The 21078-nt window shown below is 46.4% G+C and overlaps 1 protein-coding gene, 1 non-coding gene and 1 pseudogene across 10 annotated transcripts; 1 reads left to right on the top strand and 2 right to left on the bottom strand.

Annotated features, from left to right (window-relative positions):
• Nucleotides 1-346: 346 nt before the first annotated feature.
• On the bottom strand, nucleotides 347-6081 carry LOC136477358 (uncharacterized). Of its 9 annotated transcripts, none has more exons than XR_010763994.1 (8): nucleotides 5648-6078; nucleotides 4676-5421; nucleotides 4372-4474; nucleotides 2058-2164; nucleotides 1785-1851; nucleotides 1366-1417; nucleotides 743-803; nucleotides 347-656 (listed from the first exon to the last, which is right to left on the bottom strand). XR_010763994.1 is itself a non-coding variant. In XM_066475484.1 (8 exons), the coding sequence occupies exons 3-8, from the start codon at nucleotides 4824-4826 to the stop codon at nucleotides 453-455; spliced, it is 753 nt and encodes a 250-aa protein (XP_066331581.1). In that variant the 5' UTR covers nucleotides 4827-4910; nucleotides 5365-5421; nucleotides 5648-6081; the 3' UTR covers nucleotides 347-452. The 9 variants fall into 9 exon arrangements, 8 of the variants coding, with proteins under 8 accessions (XP_066331581.1, XP_066331582.1, XP_066331583.1 ...); XM_066475484.1 differs by lacking the exon at nucleotides 1366-1417 and having other exon boundaries at nucleotides 347-652; nucleotides 743-867; nucleotides 4676-4910; nucleotides 5365-5421; nucleotides 5648-6081; XM_066475485.1 differs by lacking the exon at nucleotides 1366-1417 and having other exon boundaries at nucleotides 347-652; nucleotides 743-867; nucleotides 4676-4812; nucleotides 5365-5421; nucleotides 5648-6081.
• A 3296-nt stretch (nucleotides 6082-9377) lies between these two features.
• On the top strand, nucleotides 9378-9496 carry LOC136478554 (U5 spliceosomal RNA). Its single transcript, XR_010764280.1, has one exon. It is a non-coding gene; the product is annotated as a U5 spliceosomal RNA (small nuclear RNA).
• A 392-nt stretch (nucleotides 9497-9888) lies between these two features.
• On the bottom strand, nucleotides 9889-17492 carry LOC136470001 (uncharacterized; annotated as a pseudogene).
• Between the last annotated feature and the right edge of the window lie 3586 nt (nucleotides 17493-21078).

Here is a 21078-nt window from a genome sequence, read left to right as displayed (position 1 = left end):
TTTGTAAAAAAGGAGACCACACTGCTATGTGGTCATGTGGACATAGTTATTAGTAAACCAAATTAAAAATGGCTAAGTATTATAGAAGAACAAACTGAACCATCAATTACTTGTGAACGGGTGGAAAAAATTCGTTAAAAAATAACAGCATTCTGATGTCCAATGGATAGATATATATAGAAGCAAGACTCAACAGGAAAGTTATTTCTGAAACCTGTAACCATTGTAAATAGATCAACCTGAAAGTACATATATATGTAGAGTAAGCTATGAAGTTAAGCATGGTAACATGGACTCACAATTTTTGTGCCTACTCATTAATAATTTTATTTAGCAGAAGGTAGCATGAATCATTAAGTTTTGAATCTATACAGTTAGCAGCGATCAAATAATTTGGATTTGACAAAGACATTAAACTATCTAATTGATGGAGGAATGCCATGATATTAACATCAAGCCATCTCTATATCATCCACTCGATATTCACAAGGCAAATTAAGACCATGTAGGATATATATCGACATAAGAAAAAGATGATAAGACTTTATTGCTGCAGGCTTGCAGCAGCATAGCCAATTCCCACTGATTAAAGAAGGCAAATGAGGAACTTTCTTGAGCTGGTAGTTACATGTACAACTGACATGTACCAAGGCTATCTAAATAAAAAAACGGTAAAAAGGGATTAAAAGGTAAAACATGAACAGGCAAAAGAACATACATCAATAAATTTTTGAGTACTGACCCATTGATTTGTAGGGAAATTTGAGCTCACCTAAGGAACCTGCAAACCGATCTCTGTGCTCCTGGGTTTGAAGCAACCAACCAACATGGAAAAAAGGGAGCAAATCAAAAGTGCTTAGCATCAACCTGTTGAGACTCGAAGTGGTAGGCAAAAATTAAGGTGGCTACCATCAGCATTTTGTCTTGACGAAATGAAAATCAAGTGAGACTATGATTTATATTGTTTTATTATTACAGAAAATGGTGCTTGGCAGCGCAAAGGACACCTACTTTTATTTGGTATAAGCAGCACGACCATTGTGTGAACTGTGAGGAATGAATATATTACGGACCGCCTGCTAAGATGGCATGGAACAACAGAAATTTTGAACTATATGTGTTTTGTTGTTTTGATGCGCATAATAAGACTATGATAAAGCGCATCTAAGCGAGGAGTTCAGCACGGACACCTGCCTTGTTCCATGGAGCCTAGTTAGGTTCTATAGAGTTTGATGGTCAGGAAACTATCAGACGTTAAAAAAAAACACAGATCAGATGCTTGACATGGCATAGAGAAATACATAGCACATATCCTATTTAAGTAAAACCAGTATGTCATTTTTTCAATGATTAACAGCAGCATACCCTTTTTTAGGATTAGCACCAGCACACCTTTAGCAAGGTATAGGCAGCCAATCTGCATTATATTGTTAATTAGAAGAGCTTGCCGAATCTAGTGTATCCGTGGTAGTAAAATATGCATACTATGTGTACATCGGAGAATAGTCTCATAATTAGACGCAGAAAGGGAAAAATAGAAGAATCGTTATGGTAAAATAAAACATGGGATACAGCCATACAGGTACTGCATGTGGTACAGAAGAGACAGTAGAGAACAGAGTAAAGTTATCTGAAGTTATATGGAGGGCATAATTAAATTCATGGAATTACTGTAGGAAGTACACACTCGCAAGGTTAGAATTAGGCTGGGCACTTTTGGGGGGCTACAATTGACCTTAGGTATGCGAAGAAAAAATCCAGAAGGCATATAATATTCTCAGTACCTTAAAGTGATATCAGCAGAATGGAAAAATCCATGTACCTCTAGCTTATCATGCAAATGAGGCAAATCTGAAAAATAAAAGACAAATGTAAAATCTCAAGAACCTGTGTGATCCCCAGTTATCCGTTTACACCGTGGCAATATGCACGATGCATGCATCTTGTTACTAATAACATTTGAAAACAATGTACGGCACATGAACTGATACATTATATAAACTTTAGGAGGCCATCGTATATAAGTGTCGACATAGAATTTTGTCCCGAGGGCATACGAGCAAGCCGGAAGGGTTCGCTCGATGAAGCTGGAGATCCGCCTAGCTTCAGCGCAGAGATGGTCGAATCCTGCGCACTCCTCTCGAGACGTGCAGTCAATTTGATCCTGCAATTGACAATGAGAGAAAGTTTATCATTAATTTTAGGACGAAACATGCCAGTGTTGCCAGACAGTCCCGAATGTGTGGCTCTGAGAGCCGATATGAAAGAAGATCGACTAAATAGTTGATTTCAGCATATTCATAAGAATAAATTGGTTAAAGTCCATGGAGTTGTGTAAGAAGAATTAGTTATCTTTAGACAAATATTGGTCAATGACAATAATATATTAACAATAATTAGTTTATACTAAGCCAATGACTGCAAGTAACCGAACCACTTTTATAAAAGAAACAGTTTATCATCATTCAACCATTTAATAGAGATAAATCTAATGAACATATTAGATCTCATCTATTGCTATAACCAGTGGGGCATGAGGCAGAATCATGCAGGCCATAGAAACAACAATAGACTCGACGACCCTAACTTATTACTAATATCAGTGGGGTATGAGGCAAAATTATGCAGGCCGTAATACAATAACAAGATCATGGGACTAACACATCTTTCAACCTATCGCTACTTTAACAGTCTCGTGACGTGAAATGTTCGTGAAAGCACTCGATATCGGCTAAAACAGCCGATTCAGGCGTAGCGCACAGTTAAGATCATGCCCTCTCAAAAAACAGATCTACCAAATAACGATCCTCACTCCACGGTGCTAACAGTGGGGTGAGGCAGAATTACACAGGCCGTGATAACGGGCCGTGGAACGGTTTTCGCTAGCCAATAGATCTACTCAAGATCAGACACATCTTAACCGCACGCTATACACAATTAAGATTGATATAAAATAGCCGATAAAACATAACTCATCGTTTAAAGTGCGGATTAGATCAGATTTAGATTAACAAACGATGAGTTAAAAAAGATATAAAGCCGATCTAGATCAATCCCAATCGGACGAAATGATATTGCTGTAATTAAATAAATAATGAAAGCAATAAACAATATCAGTAACTTAATGAATCTATCCAAAGGAACGCCACCCTTAGACAGAGCTGATAACTTACCTTAATCTAGTTCAAGCAGTGGAGGTCGACCAGATCGATGCAACCTTACTTGAACTAGACAAGAGTCGATAACTAACTTATACCAGAGTCGCAGTGGAGGTCGACCGGATCGATGCAGCCGTACTTGCTGAAGAACTCGCCGAGATCTACTCTACTCCTACTCCTAAGGGGTGACCAAAGCCGAAAAAAATAAGTAATTTGTATTTGATTGATTGTGTTTCCTTTATAATAACCGGCTTTGATATTTATACCCGGGACCCGCGCATGACTCCTATCTAAGCACGAATTATCACAATCTTTGACCCTAGAGAAAACATTCATAATTTAAGATAACTTGGCTCTAATTTTTCCTTTTTTGTAAGTTCAACATGACTTGTCCCGGCGCCGATCGTAGCCTTTGTCGTTATCTGCTGGCGCTATCTGAAGAAAGTCGATTCCAGTTTTGCGTTCGAATCAGCTGATACCGACCTGCACGCGATTGATTCCTTGATGACATGATCTTAGGAGCTTTTAAGTCCCTACGACTCTTTTTCCAAATTTTGGTGTAAACAATAAGAAGAATATCTGTCGCCACCTTGCTAAGTGAACAGCGAAGAGAAACAAATGATATGCCAACTTGAGGGCAACCTCAGAGCAGAGGCAGGCAGTTAACAAGAGGACATCATAGCATGCGTACGAAAACAAAGCTGAGGCAAACTAATGTATAAAAAAATCGATGGTAGTCTTGTTCCCCATGAAATTTGAAGTTAAGCAGGTAACGACATATATATATATGAGTTACAGAGGAATAATATGCGTCTGACAAAATATTTATGTATCCTTTGTTTTGCAGTGGCAGGAAATTTTGCACGTCATTGTCGACAATTATAAAACCGATGCAGACCTATTGGCAGGAAACCTAAAACTGAGAAGCAAAACACGTAGCCATGTTTTGCATGTAGCCGAACACTATGTATACAAAAAATAGTTTCAGGTAGTTCCCGAGGTAATTCAAAAAGACACTGCATCAGTGAAGTTTCGTGAGACGGCCTTTGTCCATGTCTAGCTAAACACCCTGTATGTCTTAGACAGGTTATCGAGTGATGTAAACAACAGTAATAGGTATGCAAGTCGTTCAGCGAGGCGATGGAGAGAAAATAAGAACAATTAAGGACCGTGAACCGTAAAGTAGAAGTTAAATAAAAGTGAGTGGCATCACCTGGGAATCGAACCAGCAATGAAAGAATACAAAAGGGCAAAGACAGACGGTAGGAAGTTGAGAGCAAAGGAGTCAATATACACGGCAGGAGTAAGCCTTAAGTCTGAAACAACAAAAGGAAGCGTTAGAACAACCAGTTAACCTAAACGCAGCGAGACGCAGGGCATGTAGAGAGAGGCCTAAGCAATTATAATAAAGAATCATAGGTTGCCTCATTAGGTATATCAGCATAGTAATTGTTATTAGTCTGGAAATAAGCAAAAAAGGAAATGAAATCCACAGATTGAAAGGTCTAGAAGAGTACCTAAAGTGTGGAAGGCCACGTGAAACTGTTGGCGGAACCTTGTTAGATAATTTTTTGGAAAGCCTCCTTTGATTTGCATGGTGGTGCTTTTACCGCCAATGCGCGAAGGAGGATGGCAGTAGCATTTTCCTGCTAAACTACAAAAAAACATGGATACACAGGCGATGTTCGCAGTCCAGGAACCATACAAATGCACGCAGAAACCTCAACATGCATGTGATGGAAATGCGCACAGCTGTTACGGCATTGAACATATCACAACTCACTATAACAAAACAAAAGATTGGGAAAAAAACAGTGTATGATAAAAATTTTCTGTTGATATAAAGCAATTCAGCAGCTATTGGTAACACATGCATGAGAAGCAAAAGGACAGATGAACTACTATCATGTGTCAGTACGAACAATTAACAGTGTTGGGCACCTAGGATTCATAATGATCACTACTAAGAGAATATGTTGTTGCCAAATTCCATCTCTAACGAAAGGAGTATGCGGTGCAGGAGAATAAACAGCACAAAGCCCTGACCAAAGTAGGCATATCCAACATTAAAATAATGACAGAGTATGAAACCCAAAGCAAATTTTGTGTGATACTTTGGTCTAAATATGAAATTTGCAGGTGTGATACTTTGGTCTGAATATGAAATTTGCAGAATTGACCATGCCATCGAGTTTGGTTTTCATACCCAGGGGAGCTTTTTTCAATGAGCACACAACTCTGCAGATGATTTTTTTTTTTACACCTGGCAACAAAATACATGTAAACAAATTAAATCAAATTAAATGAAAGCAGCACATGGATAGATAAGTGTAAGAACCATCGAAATATCTGAACAGAAGAAGCAATGCATAAACACTGAACTTGGGTGTAGACTCGATTAACATGGTGACAACCCTAAACCTAGAACAGGAAGGCAAACAATCTGGCAAAAGGAAAACAACAACGAAATCAAGAATCGAGAAGGCTACCGATTAGTGCGCCGTCCAGGAGACGGCAGGAGAGCGCTGAGGCGACACCAGCTGCAGAGCCGCACGACGGCGCGTGCGTGTGGCACGGAGGGTGGGCCGGTGTGGCCGCGAGGCTGCTACGCGGAGGGCGTGCCGCGTGGGGGAGAGAGAGGGAGGGGGCGCCGGAGGCGGCGGCGATGGGCGCGAGATCCTGAGACGCGTTGCATAGGTCGCCGCGACCGCCGTCGGCGGGATAGGGCCGGCGCCCGCCGTCTGGCTCCGGCGGTACAGGCTTGCGCGCCGCACCGGGGGTGGGAGGAGAGGGAGGTCGGGCGGCACCGGCAGTAGCGGGGGCGGGAGCTCCGGGTCACGGTGCGGGACGGGGAAAGAGAGAGAGAGGACGGCGAGCTGGCAGGGTCGGGTCGGGCCGGGCCTGGGAGAGAGAGGACGGCGGTGGGCGAGAGGATAAGGCTGGGCACGGACGGCTGCGATGGATGGAGGAAAGGAGGGAACGGACGGACAGGAGCGGTTAACGAACAGTGTTTGACGGGGATACGATACGATGATATCAGCGAATAGGGATGAAAACGGATCCGACGATGGATATATCGATATTATATTTGTTTTTATATTTTTGTTTAGATTTAGATTTAAATATGGATAGTATCAACTATATCGGATAGGATACGATTGATATCGACATCGTAAATATGTTATTTGAGTATTTGGATATGGATACAGTATCGGATATTGGATATTCAGACTTGGATACGGACAGATCTTAACTTCTCTAAACAGATTCGATTTCAAATACGATCAAAAAATATTCGTACCGTTTTCATCCTGTACTATCAGGAAACACGCGCTGTGGCATTCTTTTTTTTCCGCTCCGAATGGCGCTATGATTGGCCTATCGTATGCTCCAGGTTTTGGAGCCTTCGCAGACAACAAAAGCACGTAGTCGTCCTGCATTCTTGCTGTGTATATGGCCCGTTGGCTTGGCTGACAAGTCACGGCTGACAAGTCACGGTTGGAAGTATTATTCGCTGATTTGTTGTAAGAAAAAATACTATTTGTTAGTTGAAAAAAATGAGTTTGTCTACCTAATAACTATGTATTTTATGCGGTTTCAACATATGAATTTTTTTGCACTATAGAATTAAGATGCAACAGCCTCCATCCTCCTTCTACCTTCAGCCTTCTTCTACCTCCCGCCTTCTTCTACCTCTAGACAACAACAAATCACAAAAACACAGATCCACAGATCACAAGAAACATTTTTTCTATACAATGATAAAAAAAAGTTCCCAATCGGCAGTTACCTCTACTGCTACGACCCGCTCTGTCACGTCACATCGACTGCTACGACCACTCGGTAGTGGCCTCCGTCACGTCGACGACCCGCTCCTTGGAACACGTACCAGTACTACGACCCGCTACGTCTTGTCGACTACAATTGAAAAGAGAGAGAGGGAGAGAGGGACAAAAAAAAAATCCATATATCTTTTTTTTTTCTAAAACACATGTGTGTTGTATAACATTATTTTTTTAAAAAAATACGACTTATAAGCTAAACAAAGCTGACGTATATCAGGACAGTATACGAGGCTATTTGTCATTGCGAAATGCAGCGTCGTCGTGGTCGTCGACGACGTCTCTGCTGAATGTCGTACAAAGAGTAAGCATCATCGCCCGGCAAACGTTTGTTTCGCGTCGCTGTCAGGTTCCTAGAGGAGCAAATATATACAGCATTATATTAGTGCTGGGGCTGCTGCTTGCTAGTACGTTGTACTACTTACTAATACACAAATGGATGTGTTTATCCTTAGGGTAATCCAGTGGTAACGAGGGCAATGACGAAAACGATGATCTATGATCGATGGTTGGTTGGCTCGCTGCTTTCTTTGGGTTTGACACTTGAGAGATAGCATCCTCAACATCAAATATCTATTCCCGTCCTAGGGCATTATGTACTATGCTATGCTATAGCTTTTTATATAAACTTGTTTCTCCTCTGGATTAAAACAGATCCATATCTCTTCCAGCAATTCTACTATATCCATGAGACTGCGACAGGAGATATTTATCTGTAACTTGTAAGGGAGCTCAAAGCTCATCCCCCAAGTTCGAAACCATAGGCAGAAACTTCCCTTGTAAAAAAAAAGAGGGGGCAGAATGCAGATAATTCAATGCACGTTAATTATCTGCTGATAAGCATATGCATCTCCCTGTTGTGGTTTTATATGATTCAGCATTTGCGTCCACTTGTCTACATACTAGTGTATGGTTAGTATTTTTGCGATTTTGAAGGGGGGAGAGAGAGAGAGAGAGAGAGAGAGAGAGAGAGAGAGATGGTGGATGATTTTCAGCAAGAAGGATCAAAATCTGTGAACAAGCAGGTCAAGAACCACCTGGCATACAAATCTGAAGGCATGCAGTGCTTCAGTAGTTCAATTGTTGAAGAAAGGTTCAGTTGCTGCACCTTTGAAATCAAATAACATGCAGCGGTATGTACTTGAATGGCACTAAAACTTCAGAAGAGAGACAAGACAGGCATAAAAACAATAACGTTCTGACTTTTTGTGATCACTCAAGCATGCAACTGATACGCATATTCTTTGCTGCTGTTGGCGTGAGAATTTCGCCATTGATGTTGACATTGTGCCGTATCCAGCCGTCAAATTCATCTTGATCCGGGCAACCAACGATGTGGAGGCAAGGCTGAAATGGCCAGCGGGCAAGCGACGTTTGGGCCCGCATGCATGGTCAGTCTGGGCATCGTTGCGCCTGGGCCGCGGAGATCCACAGCGTTGGCAATGTAATGGGCCGTCCGTTCCGTTGCACTAAAAAAAAAAAAGGAACATATTGACAACGGCGCTTTGTTTATTTATTAATCCCACATCGCTTGCCTAAGACTGTCTCCAACAGCGATACCCAAACGCAAAATCGGTGGCGCACAGTACCTTTGCATGTCAAAATCGCGCTCCAACCGAACACCCATACCAGCAACCCATTTTGCGTCCGACGCCGGCAAGGACGCAAAAAAGGGTCGTCCAGGAGAGACGACGCAAAAGGGGAGGGGACGCTCGCCACCCCGTCCACGCCATGCGTTCGGGCGGCCTGCCGACCCAGCAGCAGCCCGGCACGCCGAGCCGCGCGCGCCGCCGCCCGGATCTCACCCTCCCCATGCCCCAGCGCGAGGTCGCCACCTCCCTCGCCGTCCCGCTCCCTCTCCCACCAGTCCCCGCCTCCGCCGGGGGGCCCACCCCGCCGGGCGTCCCCCGCTTCAGGCGCCGCGCAGCAGCAGCAGCAGCCGCCCCCGCTCGCGGAGCTGGAGCGCGTGCGCCGCGTCGGCAGCGGCGCCGGCGGGACGCGCTCAAGGTGCTCTACGGCAAGAGGGGAGGGGGCGCTCGGCCAGGGCCGCCGCTAGGGGGCGCGCTCGCCGTAGGGCCCGCCGGCCGAGGAAGGGGTCGCGGATGGTCGCGGATGGCGGCGCTCGGTGGCGCGGCTCCGGCGATGCTCGGCCCCAGCGGCGTCCGGCTCCGGCAAGATGAGGCGACGGGAGCTTTCCTCGTTTGCGTCGGCTGTTGGAAGAAGTCATTTTTTGGGTCCGTGCCTCTTCACTGTGTGGTACCCAAAGCATGGTATGCCTGTCGTGTTTGGGTCCGATCCGTTGGAGACAGTCTAAGCGCATGCCAACAGCCAGTCCTGCTATTTGTGAGAGCCCGTGGCAGCTTTAAAAAAGTCACGCAGCTGCGCAGTGGACACAGAGCGAACTAATCTTTCGCCTTTTACTAAAGATTACCGTGTATCCACTGCAATAAGCAGTATACACCAATTTTTGCAGGGGTTCTTCTCTTTGAGAAGGAACCCCAACAAATTTAAAGAAATTTTGCTCTCTTTTCATCACCCGCTGGATGACAAGAGCACGACCTGATTAGTACATGCATGAAGTTGATTTAAGGCTTAATAAGAAAAACTAAGACTATTAAAACTTACTTACATACATAAATATCCGGGAGCGACGCTTGGCCTGCAGGGTTTCTTCTCTTTAGAAGGAATCCCAACAAATTTAAAGAAACTAGTATAATACATGTGCTAACGTCACGGCTTTATCTCGAAGATGCACATGAAAACAATCAATATTTTTTTTCTTCTATAGTTCAACTTTTACAAAATTGTATTTGAGCATGTTTACAATCTAAGAAACACTTTTGCATAAAAAGGCATAGTAAAGTTATTTCTTGTATTAACCATCTAAGTTACATTCTGCCTAAGTCCTTAATCATGACTTGGAGATCTTTAGGGAAGCTGTCAAAACATTTGTTTGCACGGCTCTTCAAAATGTCCGCCAAAAATTCCATCCTCAATGAAGTTGATAGCTGTACATGGTCTAAACTCATGGCAGAATCATCCAGAGACATAGTAGTTTTGGTTTCAGATGAAACAGCAGCCTGGCTTTCCTCGAGCACTGGAGGAGAATTGTCACCAGGGCCGGCCCTGAGTTTTTAGGGGCTTAGGGCGAAACCAAAATTTAGGGGCCTCTTATATACACATGAACTAAGCACTTATGTATATACATTGTTAATGATAAACGCTTCAGAAAAACAATTCATATATATTAAAATACCTTAAAATTTTATTCTGACGTTCTCGATGCGAAGTCATTAATGATGGTATATACTCTAGTTCCTCGACAACAACCAGTCAACCATCACGAATTACTCTTATAAGAAAAACTTATGTATAGATCTCTCTGTGATTGTATTAATTCATCTACTCATGCTCACTTTTTCTTTTCTCTGTTTGATGAGATTTTGTACAAATTTTTTTTTTAAAAATAAAAGAAGCAGGTAAGCTTTACTTTACTATGTGTGCATGCATAATCATGTGCGCTTTGAAGATGGTGAAGGAAGCTAGCAAAGTGCTCTGGCTTTCATGTCTTGTTTAATATGAGAAGATGAAGAAAGCAAGTTAGCATGGTTGCTCAGGGCCCACCAGACAGCCAGTACTATTACTGTCTCTAAATCGTTTGCATCACAAGGGCTAGTGTCTGTTTGCATCACAACTAAAAAAAACTCACAAGGGATAAGGCGCATGGTTGCGCTTATCTGCAGTAACCAATCGAGTTCGCAAAATACTAGCTCGCATGAGGACCGTCAGGTTGTGCTTATCTGCAGTAACCACGTAATAAACGGTATACCTAGGATGGGGCCCAATGGGATCGGGGGCCCAGGGCGGCCGCTCCGCTCACCCTCGCTCAGGGCCGGCCCTGATTGTCACTCTCAGTTTCAGCATCACTGAATATCATGATATTGTCAAACTCTGGTGTAGGTCGCCACTGAAATCATCATCTTCAGTAGAGGCATCTTCGTTGGCCTCTTCAGCTATCCCAGTTCCCTGCAACATTTGGACTGCACCAGTAGAGCCAATTTCATCGCTCTCATTAGTAGAGCCAATTTCCTCAGTGGTCTCATCATCATCTGAAGCCCATTCCTCATCTTCGTCGAGATCGTCTTCTTCACTGGTCTCATCGTCTGTCAGTTCACCCTGCAGCATCTTAGCAGCAGCTCCTTTTCTCTCTTCACTTACATCTTCATCTTCTTCACTTGTTTCATTGTCTGCCAGCTCAGCCTGCAGCACCTTATCAGCAGCCCCTTGTTTCAATTCAGTGAGGTAATCTTCCTCATCTTCTTCACTGGTCTCACCAGCCTGTGGCATCTCATCAGCAGCACCTTCTTTGCCTTCAGGGAGTATGACTTCACCTTCCTCAATGGTCTCATCTTCTCCCGCAGCAGTCAGAATCTCCTCTGGGGTAGGATCAGTCTCAACAGTGTTAGCAAAACCATCTTCCTTGACGGCCTCCTCATTGATGGCCACTTCCTCATCTTCAGTAGCCTCCTGGCCATCCTTATCTTCAGTAACAACCTCCTCACTGATGGCCACTTCCTTATCTTCAGTAACAACCTCGATCTCATCAGTCATCTCCCTTGCAGGTGCGAATTCAACCAAGTCCTCACAATCTTCAACCGTGGCATCCTGTTCCTTCTCAATAACACCTAGGATGGGTGAATCATCCATGACTGTCAAATGAGCAGATCTCTCAACACTGATAGGTTCCACCTCTTTCACAATTCCTGACAGTTACGCATCAGAATCAGAATACACAATTAGTAAAAAGGGTTCAACGAGCAGAAACTCAGCAAATAACGACTAAAAAAGCAACAATTAAGAACATGTAGTACATATACATCAAAGAACTTATGGCCGGATTAAGCATGCAGACAAAGAACAAACGGGTTGGTTTCAAAATGTCCTGGTTCAGAGCCTCAACAAGACAACAACTACAGATAAATCAAGAAACTAATGGTTGGTCTCGAGTATGCAAACAAAGATCATATGGATAAATTTCAAGATGACATTGTCAGAATCTCAATAACTGCAGACAACAATTCAAGGTACAAATGACAGTATTTGGGAATGCCTCTCACCTTTGTGGGGTTTTGTGGACTGTTCCTCCATGACAACCGCCACTTCCTCCACCTTAGGATCATTGCATCTCTGAACCAAAACAGCTGCAGACGCTGTGGTTGCATCAGAAGAATCAGCTGCGCATTCAAGAAATAAGATCACTGACTGCTTAGGAACTATACCTAACAGTAAATTTCGAATTATTGAGCAAACAAGGAACATTGAAACTTTTAGGATAACAGATAGGGTGCAAAAATAAAATTCACCTTCCTCACCCTCCTCCAGTTCCTCCTCTTTGTTGTCTCCTTGCAAAAACTTGGCAATTTCCTCCTCATCACATTTCACATTTGAGGCAACAGCTACATGATAACAAAAGCAGCATCAAACACTGTCCCCATAAAAATTGAACAGTAGAACCAAAGCAATCAGGGAAGTGAAATCCTCTAACCCTTTGGTTCCTCTTGCTGCCCCTCTCCTCCTTTGGGTCATCACATTTCACATCCGAGACAGCAGCTACATTGATAACGAAATCAGCATAAAAAGGCTATCTACAAACAATCAGACAGTAGAAGCAACAAGCAAGTCGATCTGGCAAATCGATCTGGGAAATGATATCCACAAACAATCGGACAGAATATCGTCGACAGTCCACCGAGGGGCATCCCGCGATGGTAGATTTGTCGGTGGGGATGCGCGTAATCAGGAACCAGATGGTGACACAAGGCGCAAAGACAGCGATTTAGACAGGTTCGGGCCGTCTGAACGACGTAATACCCTACGTCCTGTGTCTTTGGTGTATTGTATTAAGATGTAGTAGATAGATCTTGATGTAGCTTTTCCGCTAGGGGACCCCTGCCTCTCTTTATATAGTCTGGAGGAGTAGGGTTACAAGGAAAGTAACTTATTTGGTACTATACAATGTCTTGCGGTGCACGCCGAGCAGCGCCGTGCATGCCTTGATCTTATGGGCTGGGCCACCTCTGATGGTGCGGCCCATGCCTTGGGGGCCATACCCACATAGCTAGTATCCGAGCCTGACAGTAGGTGACGTAGTCACGTGGTGCCAGGGTCATAAAGTAGAAGACCAGCCGAGCAGACAGCCAGTTCCAGGGCGTAGCCACGAGACGAGAACAAACACATTCACTGCAAGGTGAAGTGTGCCCACTTAGTCCCCGAGCCTGCTGGAAGATGAAGAATGAATCTTGTAGCAGGGTCAAAGAAGTTTGAAAGCTTGCCGACGTCGTCCGACATGCGCGTATCAAGACCCCAGACGCGCTGCCCAAGATTAGCACCCTGATCCGAGCAGCTTGATAGCACACCAATGAGATGTAGCAAGATCTGAGCACCGAGGAGTCCCCGGCATAACCGGCGATGTCCGACCACCTAGGGAGTTTCCGGCGTAGCTGGCGATGATCAAGCACCGAGGAGTAAGGAGTCCCTAGCGTCGCTGGCGATATCCGAGCACTGAGGAGCGAGGAGTCCCCGGCATCGCTGGCGATGACCGAGCACCGAGGAGCGAGGAGTCCCCGGCGTCGCTGGCGATGACCGAGCACCTTGGAGCGAGGAGTCCCCGGCGTTGCCGGTGATGTCCGAGCATCGAGGAGCGAGGAGTCCCCGGTGTCGCTGGAGATGACCGAGCACCGAGGAGCAAGGAGTCCCTGGCGTCGCTGGCGATAACCGAGCACCGAGGAGCGAGGAGTCCTCGGCGTCGCTGGCGATGACCGAGCACCGAGGAGCGAGGTGTCCCCGATGCAGCTGGCGATGACCAAGCACCGAGGAGTCCCTGGTGTCGCTGGTGATGACCGAGCACTGAGGAGCGAGGAGTCCCCGACGTCGCTGGCGATGTCCGAGCACCGAGGAGTCCCCGGCGTCACTGGCGATGATCGAGCATCGAGGAGCGAGGAGTCCCCGATGTCGCTGGCGATTCCCGAGCATCGAGGAGCGAGGAGTCCTCGGCGTCGCTGGCGATGACCGAGCATCGAGGAGCGAGGAGTCCCGACATCGCTGGCGATGACCGAGCACTGAGGAGCGAGGAGTCCCCGACGTCGCTGGTGATGACCGAGCACCGAGGAGCGAGAAGTCCCTGGCGTTGCTGGCGACGACCGAGCACTGAGGAGCGAGGAGTCCCCGGCATCACTGGCGATGATCGAGCACTGAGGAGCGAGGAGTCCCCGGTATTGCTGGCGATGACCGAGCACCGAGGAGCGAGGAGTCCCCGGCGCCGCTGGCGATGACTGAGCATCGAGGAGCGAGGAGTCCCCGGTGTTGCTGGCGATGACCGAGCTCCGAGGAGTCCCCAGCGCCGCTGGCGATGACCGAGAACCGAGGAGCGAGGAGTCCCCGGCGTCGCTGGCGATGACCGAGCACTGAGGAGCGAGGAGTCCCCAGCGTCGCTGGCGATGACCGAGCACCGAGGAGCGAGGAGTCCCTGGCGTCGCTGGCGATGACCGAGCACTAAGGAGCGAGGAGTCCCCAGCGTCGCTGGCGATGACCGAGCACCAAGGAGCGAGGAGTCCCCGATGTCGTGGGCGATGACCAAGCACCGAGGAGCTAGAAGTCACCGGCGTCGCTGGCGATGACCGAGCACCGAGGAGCGAGGAGTCCCCAGCGTCGCTGGCGATAACTAAGCACCGAGGAGCAAGGAGTCCTCGACGTCGTTGGCAATGACCAAGCACCGAGGAGCGAGGAGTCCCCGGCGTCGCTGGCGATGACCGAGCACCGAGGAGCGAGGAGTCCCCGGCGTCGCTGGCGATGTTCGAGCACCGAGGAGTGAGGAGTCCCCGGCATCACTGGCGATGTCCGAGCACCGAGGAGTCCCCGGTGTCGCTGGCAATGACCGAGCATTGAGGAGCGAGGAGTCCCCGGCGTTGCTGGTGATGACCGAGCACCGAGGAGCAAGGTGTCCCGACGTCGCTGGCGATGACCGAGCACCGAGGAGTGAGGAGTCCTTGGTGTCGCTGGCGATATCTGAGCACCGCGGAGAGAGGAGTCCCCGACGTCGCTGGTGATGACCGAGCATCGAGGAGCGAGGAGTCCTCGACGTCGCTGGCGATGACCGAGCACCAAGGAGTGAGGAGTCCCTGGCGTCGGTGGTGATGACCGAGCATCGAGGAGCAAGGAGTCCCTGACATAGGTGGCGACATCCGTGTGGTGAAGTGTGCCCACTTAGTCCTCGAGCACAAAGAATCTGAGCGTTGAGGAGTAACCGGCGTAGCTGGCGATGAAGCATGAGCGGCGAATAGTCCGATCAACTGGTCGGCGATGGAGTCCATGAACCAAGCGGTCTGACCAGTTGATCGGTGGAGAAGTCCGAGCACCAGGTGGTCCGATCACCTGGACGATGATCCTGCAATACAAACATGTAGAACGGGTAGTACATGATGTAAAAATAAATGAACTCTGGAGAAAAATCAACAATGGTGATGAAACGGCGTATGCAGTTCGATGATCAGTTGGTGTGAAAATATATTTATGTTTAGTATAAATCGCTCGAACAGTTAGTGTATAGCTGAGTCTCCAGCCCTAGCTGGCCCATAGTCCATAACATCGAGCGTGGAGCCCGTGCACGTGTAGGAGGAATAGGCGTGACCAAGGAGCCGCTGCCGACCACCCATAACGCAAAGCGCGGAGCCCGTAGCACGTGTAGGGAGGAGCCGGAGATAGGGCCGTCTCTGGAGGCGTCCGAGCATCAACGTGACTGTTCGAGGGTTCGGAAAATCATTTGGAGAGCAAATATGAGAAAACAGTTTGGAGAAACATTATGACGATATACGGAGATTAGAGAATATTTAGGAAAATATTAAAGCGTGAGTTAGCTTTAGACAGAAAGTCTGATCGGCGACGTATGACGCTATCTGGTCGGCGTTGACGGCGAGCACCTAGTGGGCAGTGAGTTGTTGGTGAAGACGACCTCGGAGATGGTTCCAAGATCGGATCTGCTGTCGTGGGGGCTGGTGTAGCCAGTGATGAATCATTGTCGTAGACCGGCATGGATCTCCATGAGATTGATGATGAGAACGCGCTGTTGATTTGAGGTCCATCTGGCTCGCCATGGATCAAGCACACACCCCCTACCTAGCGCGCCAACTGTCGACAGAATATCATCGGTAGTCCACCGAGGAGCATCCCGCGATGGTAGATTTGTCGGTGGGGATACGCATAATCAGGAACCAGATGGTGACACAAGGCGCAGAGACAATAATTTAGATAGGTTCGAGCCGTCTGATCGACGTAATACCTTACGTCCTGTGTCTTTGGTGTATTGTATTGAGATGTAGTAGATAGATCTTGATGTTGCTTGTCCGCTAGGGGACCCCTACCTCTCCTTATATAGTCTGGAGGAGCAGTGTTACAAGGAAAGTAGCCTATTTGGTACTATACAATGTCTTGCGGTGCACGCCGAGCAGCGCCGTGCACGCCTTGATCTTGTGGGCTGGGCCACCTCTGATGTTGTGGCCCATGTCTTGGGGGCCATACCCCCACACTCTTGCTGCCCCTTCTCCTCCTTTGGGTCATCACATTTCACATCCGAGACAACAGTTACATTGATAACGAAATCAACATAAAAAGGCTATCCACAAACAATCAAATAGTAGAAGCAACAAGCAAGTCAATCTGGGAAATGATATCCTCTCACCTTTCGGTTCGTCTTGCGGAACCTTCTCCTCCTTTGATGCGGCCGCCACCACCTTGGCTTCCTGATCCAAAGCTATCGTCATCTTCGATGTCTTTTCCTCGGGTACATCTTCGGTGGGTCGGTCCGCCTCCACTGCCCCCACGGCCTTGCGAGATGCTTCCTCTGGCTCCTCCGGGTGGCTGGAGTCGGCTCCACCTCGCCCGTATTATGAGCGGCGGTCCTCCTCACTGTTGCGTGCGTACTGCATGCCAGAACCAGAGTAGGAAGCGGCGCGGGCGTGGCCCGAGTGCCGCGGCGCGTTTTACGCAGCGCCACACCCGGAGTCTTCACGATCTCCTTCATCTCTCTCCTTCATCTCGACCTCTCCTCCTTCAACCTCCATCCGGATGGCCTCTGGTGATTTCACCGATACGCGACGGCCGCGGGGGAGCGGGCTACCGTGCTGTTGCTCCTCGACGGCCACCACCTTCGCCGCCGACTTCATCGCCGACTTTCCTGGTGTCGGGAGACAGAGAGTCGTACCAATCTCGTCGACCCCGTCGACATGATCGACAATCAAAACCCCCACATCAACTACCATTTCCAAACCTAACAGGCCTCATGAACATACACGAATCGAGAACTCGCCAAATCTAGTCCCTAGAGCGCCTCGGCCATGGCGGCGTTTGTCATGTTGGCGCGGACGCCGTTGCGCTTGCACAACGCCTGGAGCTCCCGTCGCGATAGGGTGTGGAAATCCATGGCCGTCGCCGCCTCCATCTCCCCCCTCGTCTGCTTACCTTCTCCTGATGCGAAGGGGTGCGGTGGATTTGTGGATGGGATGTGAATAAGAGCAGAGATGGGATGCAGAGGAGGTAGGCGGCGGAGGGGGCGCGGTGGCGGGGGTGAGAAGCCTGTCATCCCACGTCTAAGGGCCCATTTGGCCGGACTCCCGCGGGCTCCGACTCCTGCACTGTAGCGTCCTGTCGGCCACCCACGAGCCGATAGGTGCCAACGGGAGCCGGAGCCGCGGGAGCCAGAAAAACGAGCTTCTCCGGCTCCGGTGGTGTCAGTGAGAGAGGAAAGGATGAGAGAGAAAAATGGATCCAGTGAACAGTGTAGCGTCCTATCGGCCGTCCACGAGCCGATATGTGAACAGTGCGGGAGCCGGAGCTGCCGGAGCCCGGCCAAACGGGGTCTAATTGTGTGGTCATCGGATTTGATTTATGTGTCTTATTAGCCTTTAATTTTAATAGAGATAAATTACTGTGTGCATTTTTCTGGATGCATAATGGTTGAAAGCTCTCAGCGGAAAACTTTTTTCTGGAGGATCTAATATAATTTTGATTGGTCCATTATAGCAAAGATTTTGCTCTCTTGTCATCTCCGGGAGCCAAGCTTGGCCCGCTGGATGTCCCAGCTAGCGAACTGATTAGTATACATGCATAAAGTTAATTTAAGGCTTAATAAGAAGAACTAAGACTACTAAAACATACTTACATACATAAATATAATAAATATAATATAATTATTTTTTCCTTGGATATTTAATATTTTGCGACATACTCGCAGCCCAACACAGTATCCGCTCAGCTGGGATGGCAAGTATGAGCAACCAAATAAAGCGACTTTGTATAAGTCTAACCTAGCGCAAGGATCTTTTTTGAAGGGTTTTGGCTTCTTAAAAAAAATGATTGTGGGGATATGACCCCTGCTATCCATAAGATAAGACATGGGCCGCACCAGTAGAGGTGGTCCAGCCCACAAGATCAAGATGTGCACGGCACTGGTCGACGTGCACCGTAAGATATTATATAGTACCAAATATGATACTTTTCTTGTAACCCTACCTCTCCAGAGTATATAAGGAGAGGCAGGGGTCCCCTAGTCGAAATCTACATACATCCCATATTCAATACAATACAACAAAGACACGGGATGTAGGGTATTATGTCGATCAGATGGCCCGAACCTGTCTAAATCGCTGTCTCTGCGCCTTGTGTCACCATCCGGTTCCTGATTACGTGCACCCCTATTGACAAATCTACCATCACGGGATACCCCTCAGTGGACTGCCGAGCATCTTTTGTCGATAATTATGAATCCAGAAGAAACCATATTTTTTTACTTCGGCTTCTAGGCTAAAACGGTTTCAGCTTCATTGCTTTTTGCTTGGTTTTGACTTCACAAGCTGATTTTCAAATGTGAGTGTTTCACATCACTTTTTAAGAAACACATAAGTCATAGGTGAAGCCCCTCTAAAAGTTGTGTCAAATAGGGTCTAAATGAGAATGGATGAGCTCATGCGAGCCAGACTAGGTGATACAATTAACTAAATTGGCCAAAAACCATAACAGGACGAACCAATCACTCTTATTAGCAGATAACATGCATCGAAGTTTCCTTTTGTGCGCCATAAAAAATATTTATCTCATCAACCAGCAAGGTGTCAGAAACATATATAAAAATCTTTTTTTTGTTGGGACCTGCTTATAAAATAAAGGGTATGTTTGTTTCATGTTTTGGCTGGATTCTGCTGCTAGAAGGTTAAACAAATAACTTAACTATTGACCTGGTTTTTAAAAAGTTAGAAAGTTGGTCAGCGAGAAAATAAAATAAAACTTGAAAAACACACCAATGGGAGTTTTTCTGACTTTTGTATGCTGAGAAACTAAAATATTATTAGAAAAGTCAATAACAAAACGCTACCAACCAGTAGTCAAAAGTCAAAAAAAAAAGAAAACAGTTTAGAGACAAAAGACTAAAAACTGCCGCCCGGATGACTTAGTCCCGTCTCTTCTACACCGGCGCCTCTCCAGCCTCTTTCACACCGCTTCGCACCCACCTCTTCCACGCCGCTCGGATGGCTCCCCTGCCTCTTCCACACCGGCGCTGCGCGGCATGCACCTCCTCTCCACATTGACGCCGCCATGGCTACCGCAATAGCTCTCTCTTCCTCACTCAACAACCCTACATCTAGACCTACTTTTGTAACACTCAGATGTGCAACATACGTCTGAAATAGATGAAACATTTAGAATATACATTTGCAACATAGCCATTGCAACATCTAGATAAAATACTTGTAACATGCGTCTAAAACAGATGAAACATTTTGAACAAACGTGTAACACCTCTGGTGTTACAAGCTTGCTAAGCACTGAAATTATGGATTGAGAAATAGATCTATAAATATAGTGAGTTAGTTACTTAAATGTGCTAATGAAAATCCTAACAAAAAAATATGAAGAGTAGTTGTAATTGTTTGGCACGAAAAGCAATTTCTGTAAACAAGAATAAAATATAACTTGTATTTAGGCCCTGTTTGGTTGAGCTGTGGCTGTGAGAAAAAGCTGCTGTGGGCTGTGAGCTGTGGAAAAGCTGCTGTGGGCTGTGAGCTGTAGAAAAGCTGAAAGCTGTTTGGTTAAACAAGTATAAAATATACATTTTATCTTTATCTCTCTTGAAACAACTATGGAAGAGCTTTTTATTCCACCAATTTCGAAAAGCAGAAAGCCAAAAGCCAAAAGCAGGGTCAACCCAGCTTTCAAAAATGAACTACGGAAAAGCAGCTGCTTCTGAAAAAGCACCCTCCAAAAGCAGTCCCTTTGGTTGGGCTTTTGGCTTTTGAGGCCAAAAGCCAAAGCCAAAAGCCCAACCAAACAGGGCCTTAGTACTTGAATAAAATTTGGAGCGCAAGTTTAATAGATGAAAATGCAACTCTTGTTTTGATGAATAAAAGTTGTTCAATAGTATATCTGATAGCTCAGAAATCGAATCCGACCTTTAAACTAGACCTTTCGCAAATCGACAGGTTGTTGAAATTATAGTTAGGATGCTATTTTTGACTATTTTTATTAAGCAAAATAATTAAGAGGTGTTCAAATGTTTTGCTCCTGTGGGTTAGTATAGAGTATGGGCTATGTCATGCTATGTTTGTTAGTTGAAATCGTCGAGGTTTAGACCTTGCAATAATTGTGGCAAAGTGCTTAGGAATGTTATTTCTAACTGAAACCTTGAATTCTTTTAAGTATGAAATGATAGTAGACGATGCCATTTTGGCATTTAAATACTAACAAAAATGCCTAAACGCTAATTTCATGTTTTTGCAGTCCATTGCAGCAAAGTGGGCACTTGGGCTTGGTGTAGAATGAGGTAGTGTTGGGTGTCGTGTTGCCTCCCTAAAAATTGCTCAAATTTCATAAGAACGCGTCGTGAATTACGTCGTTGACATTCTGTTCATGAAATGGCGTCGATGTGGTGAGCCCTTGTGGGCAGCTCTCTATCTTCCCTGATTCTCACTCTCCGCCTGCTTATTGCTCGGATGAGAAGCTCGTAGTATCTACTAGAATCATGGACTCTTGTT

This window comes from Miscanthus floridulus, chromosome 8, assembly GCF_019320115.1.
Source record: "Miscanthus floridulus cultivar M001 chromosome 8, ASM1932011v1, whole genome shotgun sequence".
Classification (NCBI taxonomy): domain Eukaryota; kingdom Viridiplantae; phylum Streptophyta; class Magnoliopsida; order Poales; family Poaceae; genus Miscanthus; species Miscanthus floridulus.
The sequence above is the reverse complement of the archived record's forward strand: the minus strand, read 5'-3'. Positions and strand labels throughout refer to the sequence as shown.

Bases quoted from the DNA above. Each gene is read 5' to 3' on its own strand.
- LOC136477358 (XM_066475484.1), bottom strand. From the start codon at position 4,826: ATGTTTTTTTGTAGTTTAGCAGGAAAATGCTACTGCCATCCTCCTTCG. The intron at 4,475-4,675 runs GTACTCTTCTAG...TTGTTGTTTCAG, and splicing joins CGTGGCCTTCCACACTTTAG to ACTTAAGGCTTACTCCTGCC. The intron at 1,852-2,057 runs GTATGCCCTCGG...TTTATTTTTCAG, and splicing joins CGAACCCTTCCGGCTTGCTC to ATTTGCCTCATTTGCATGAT.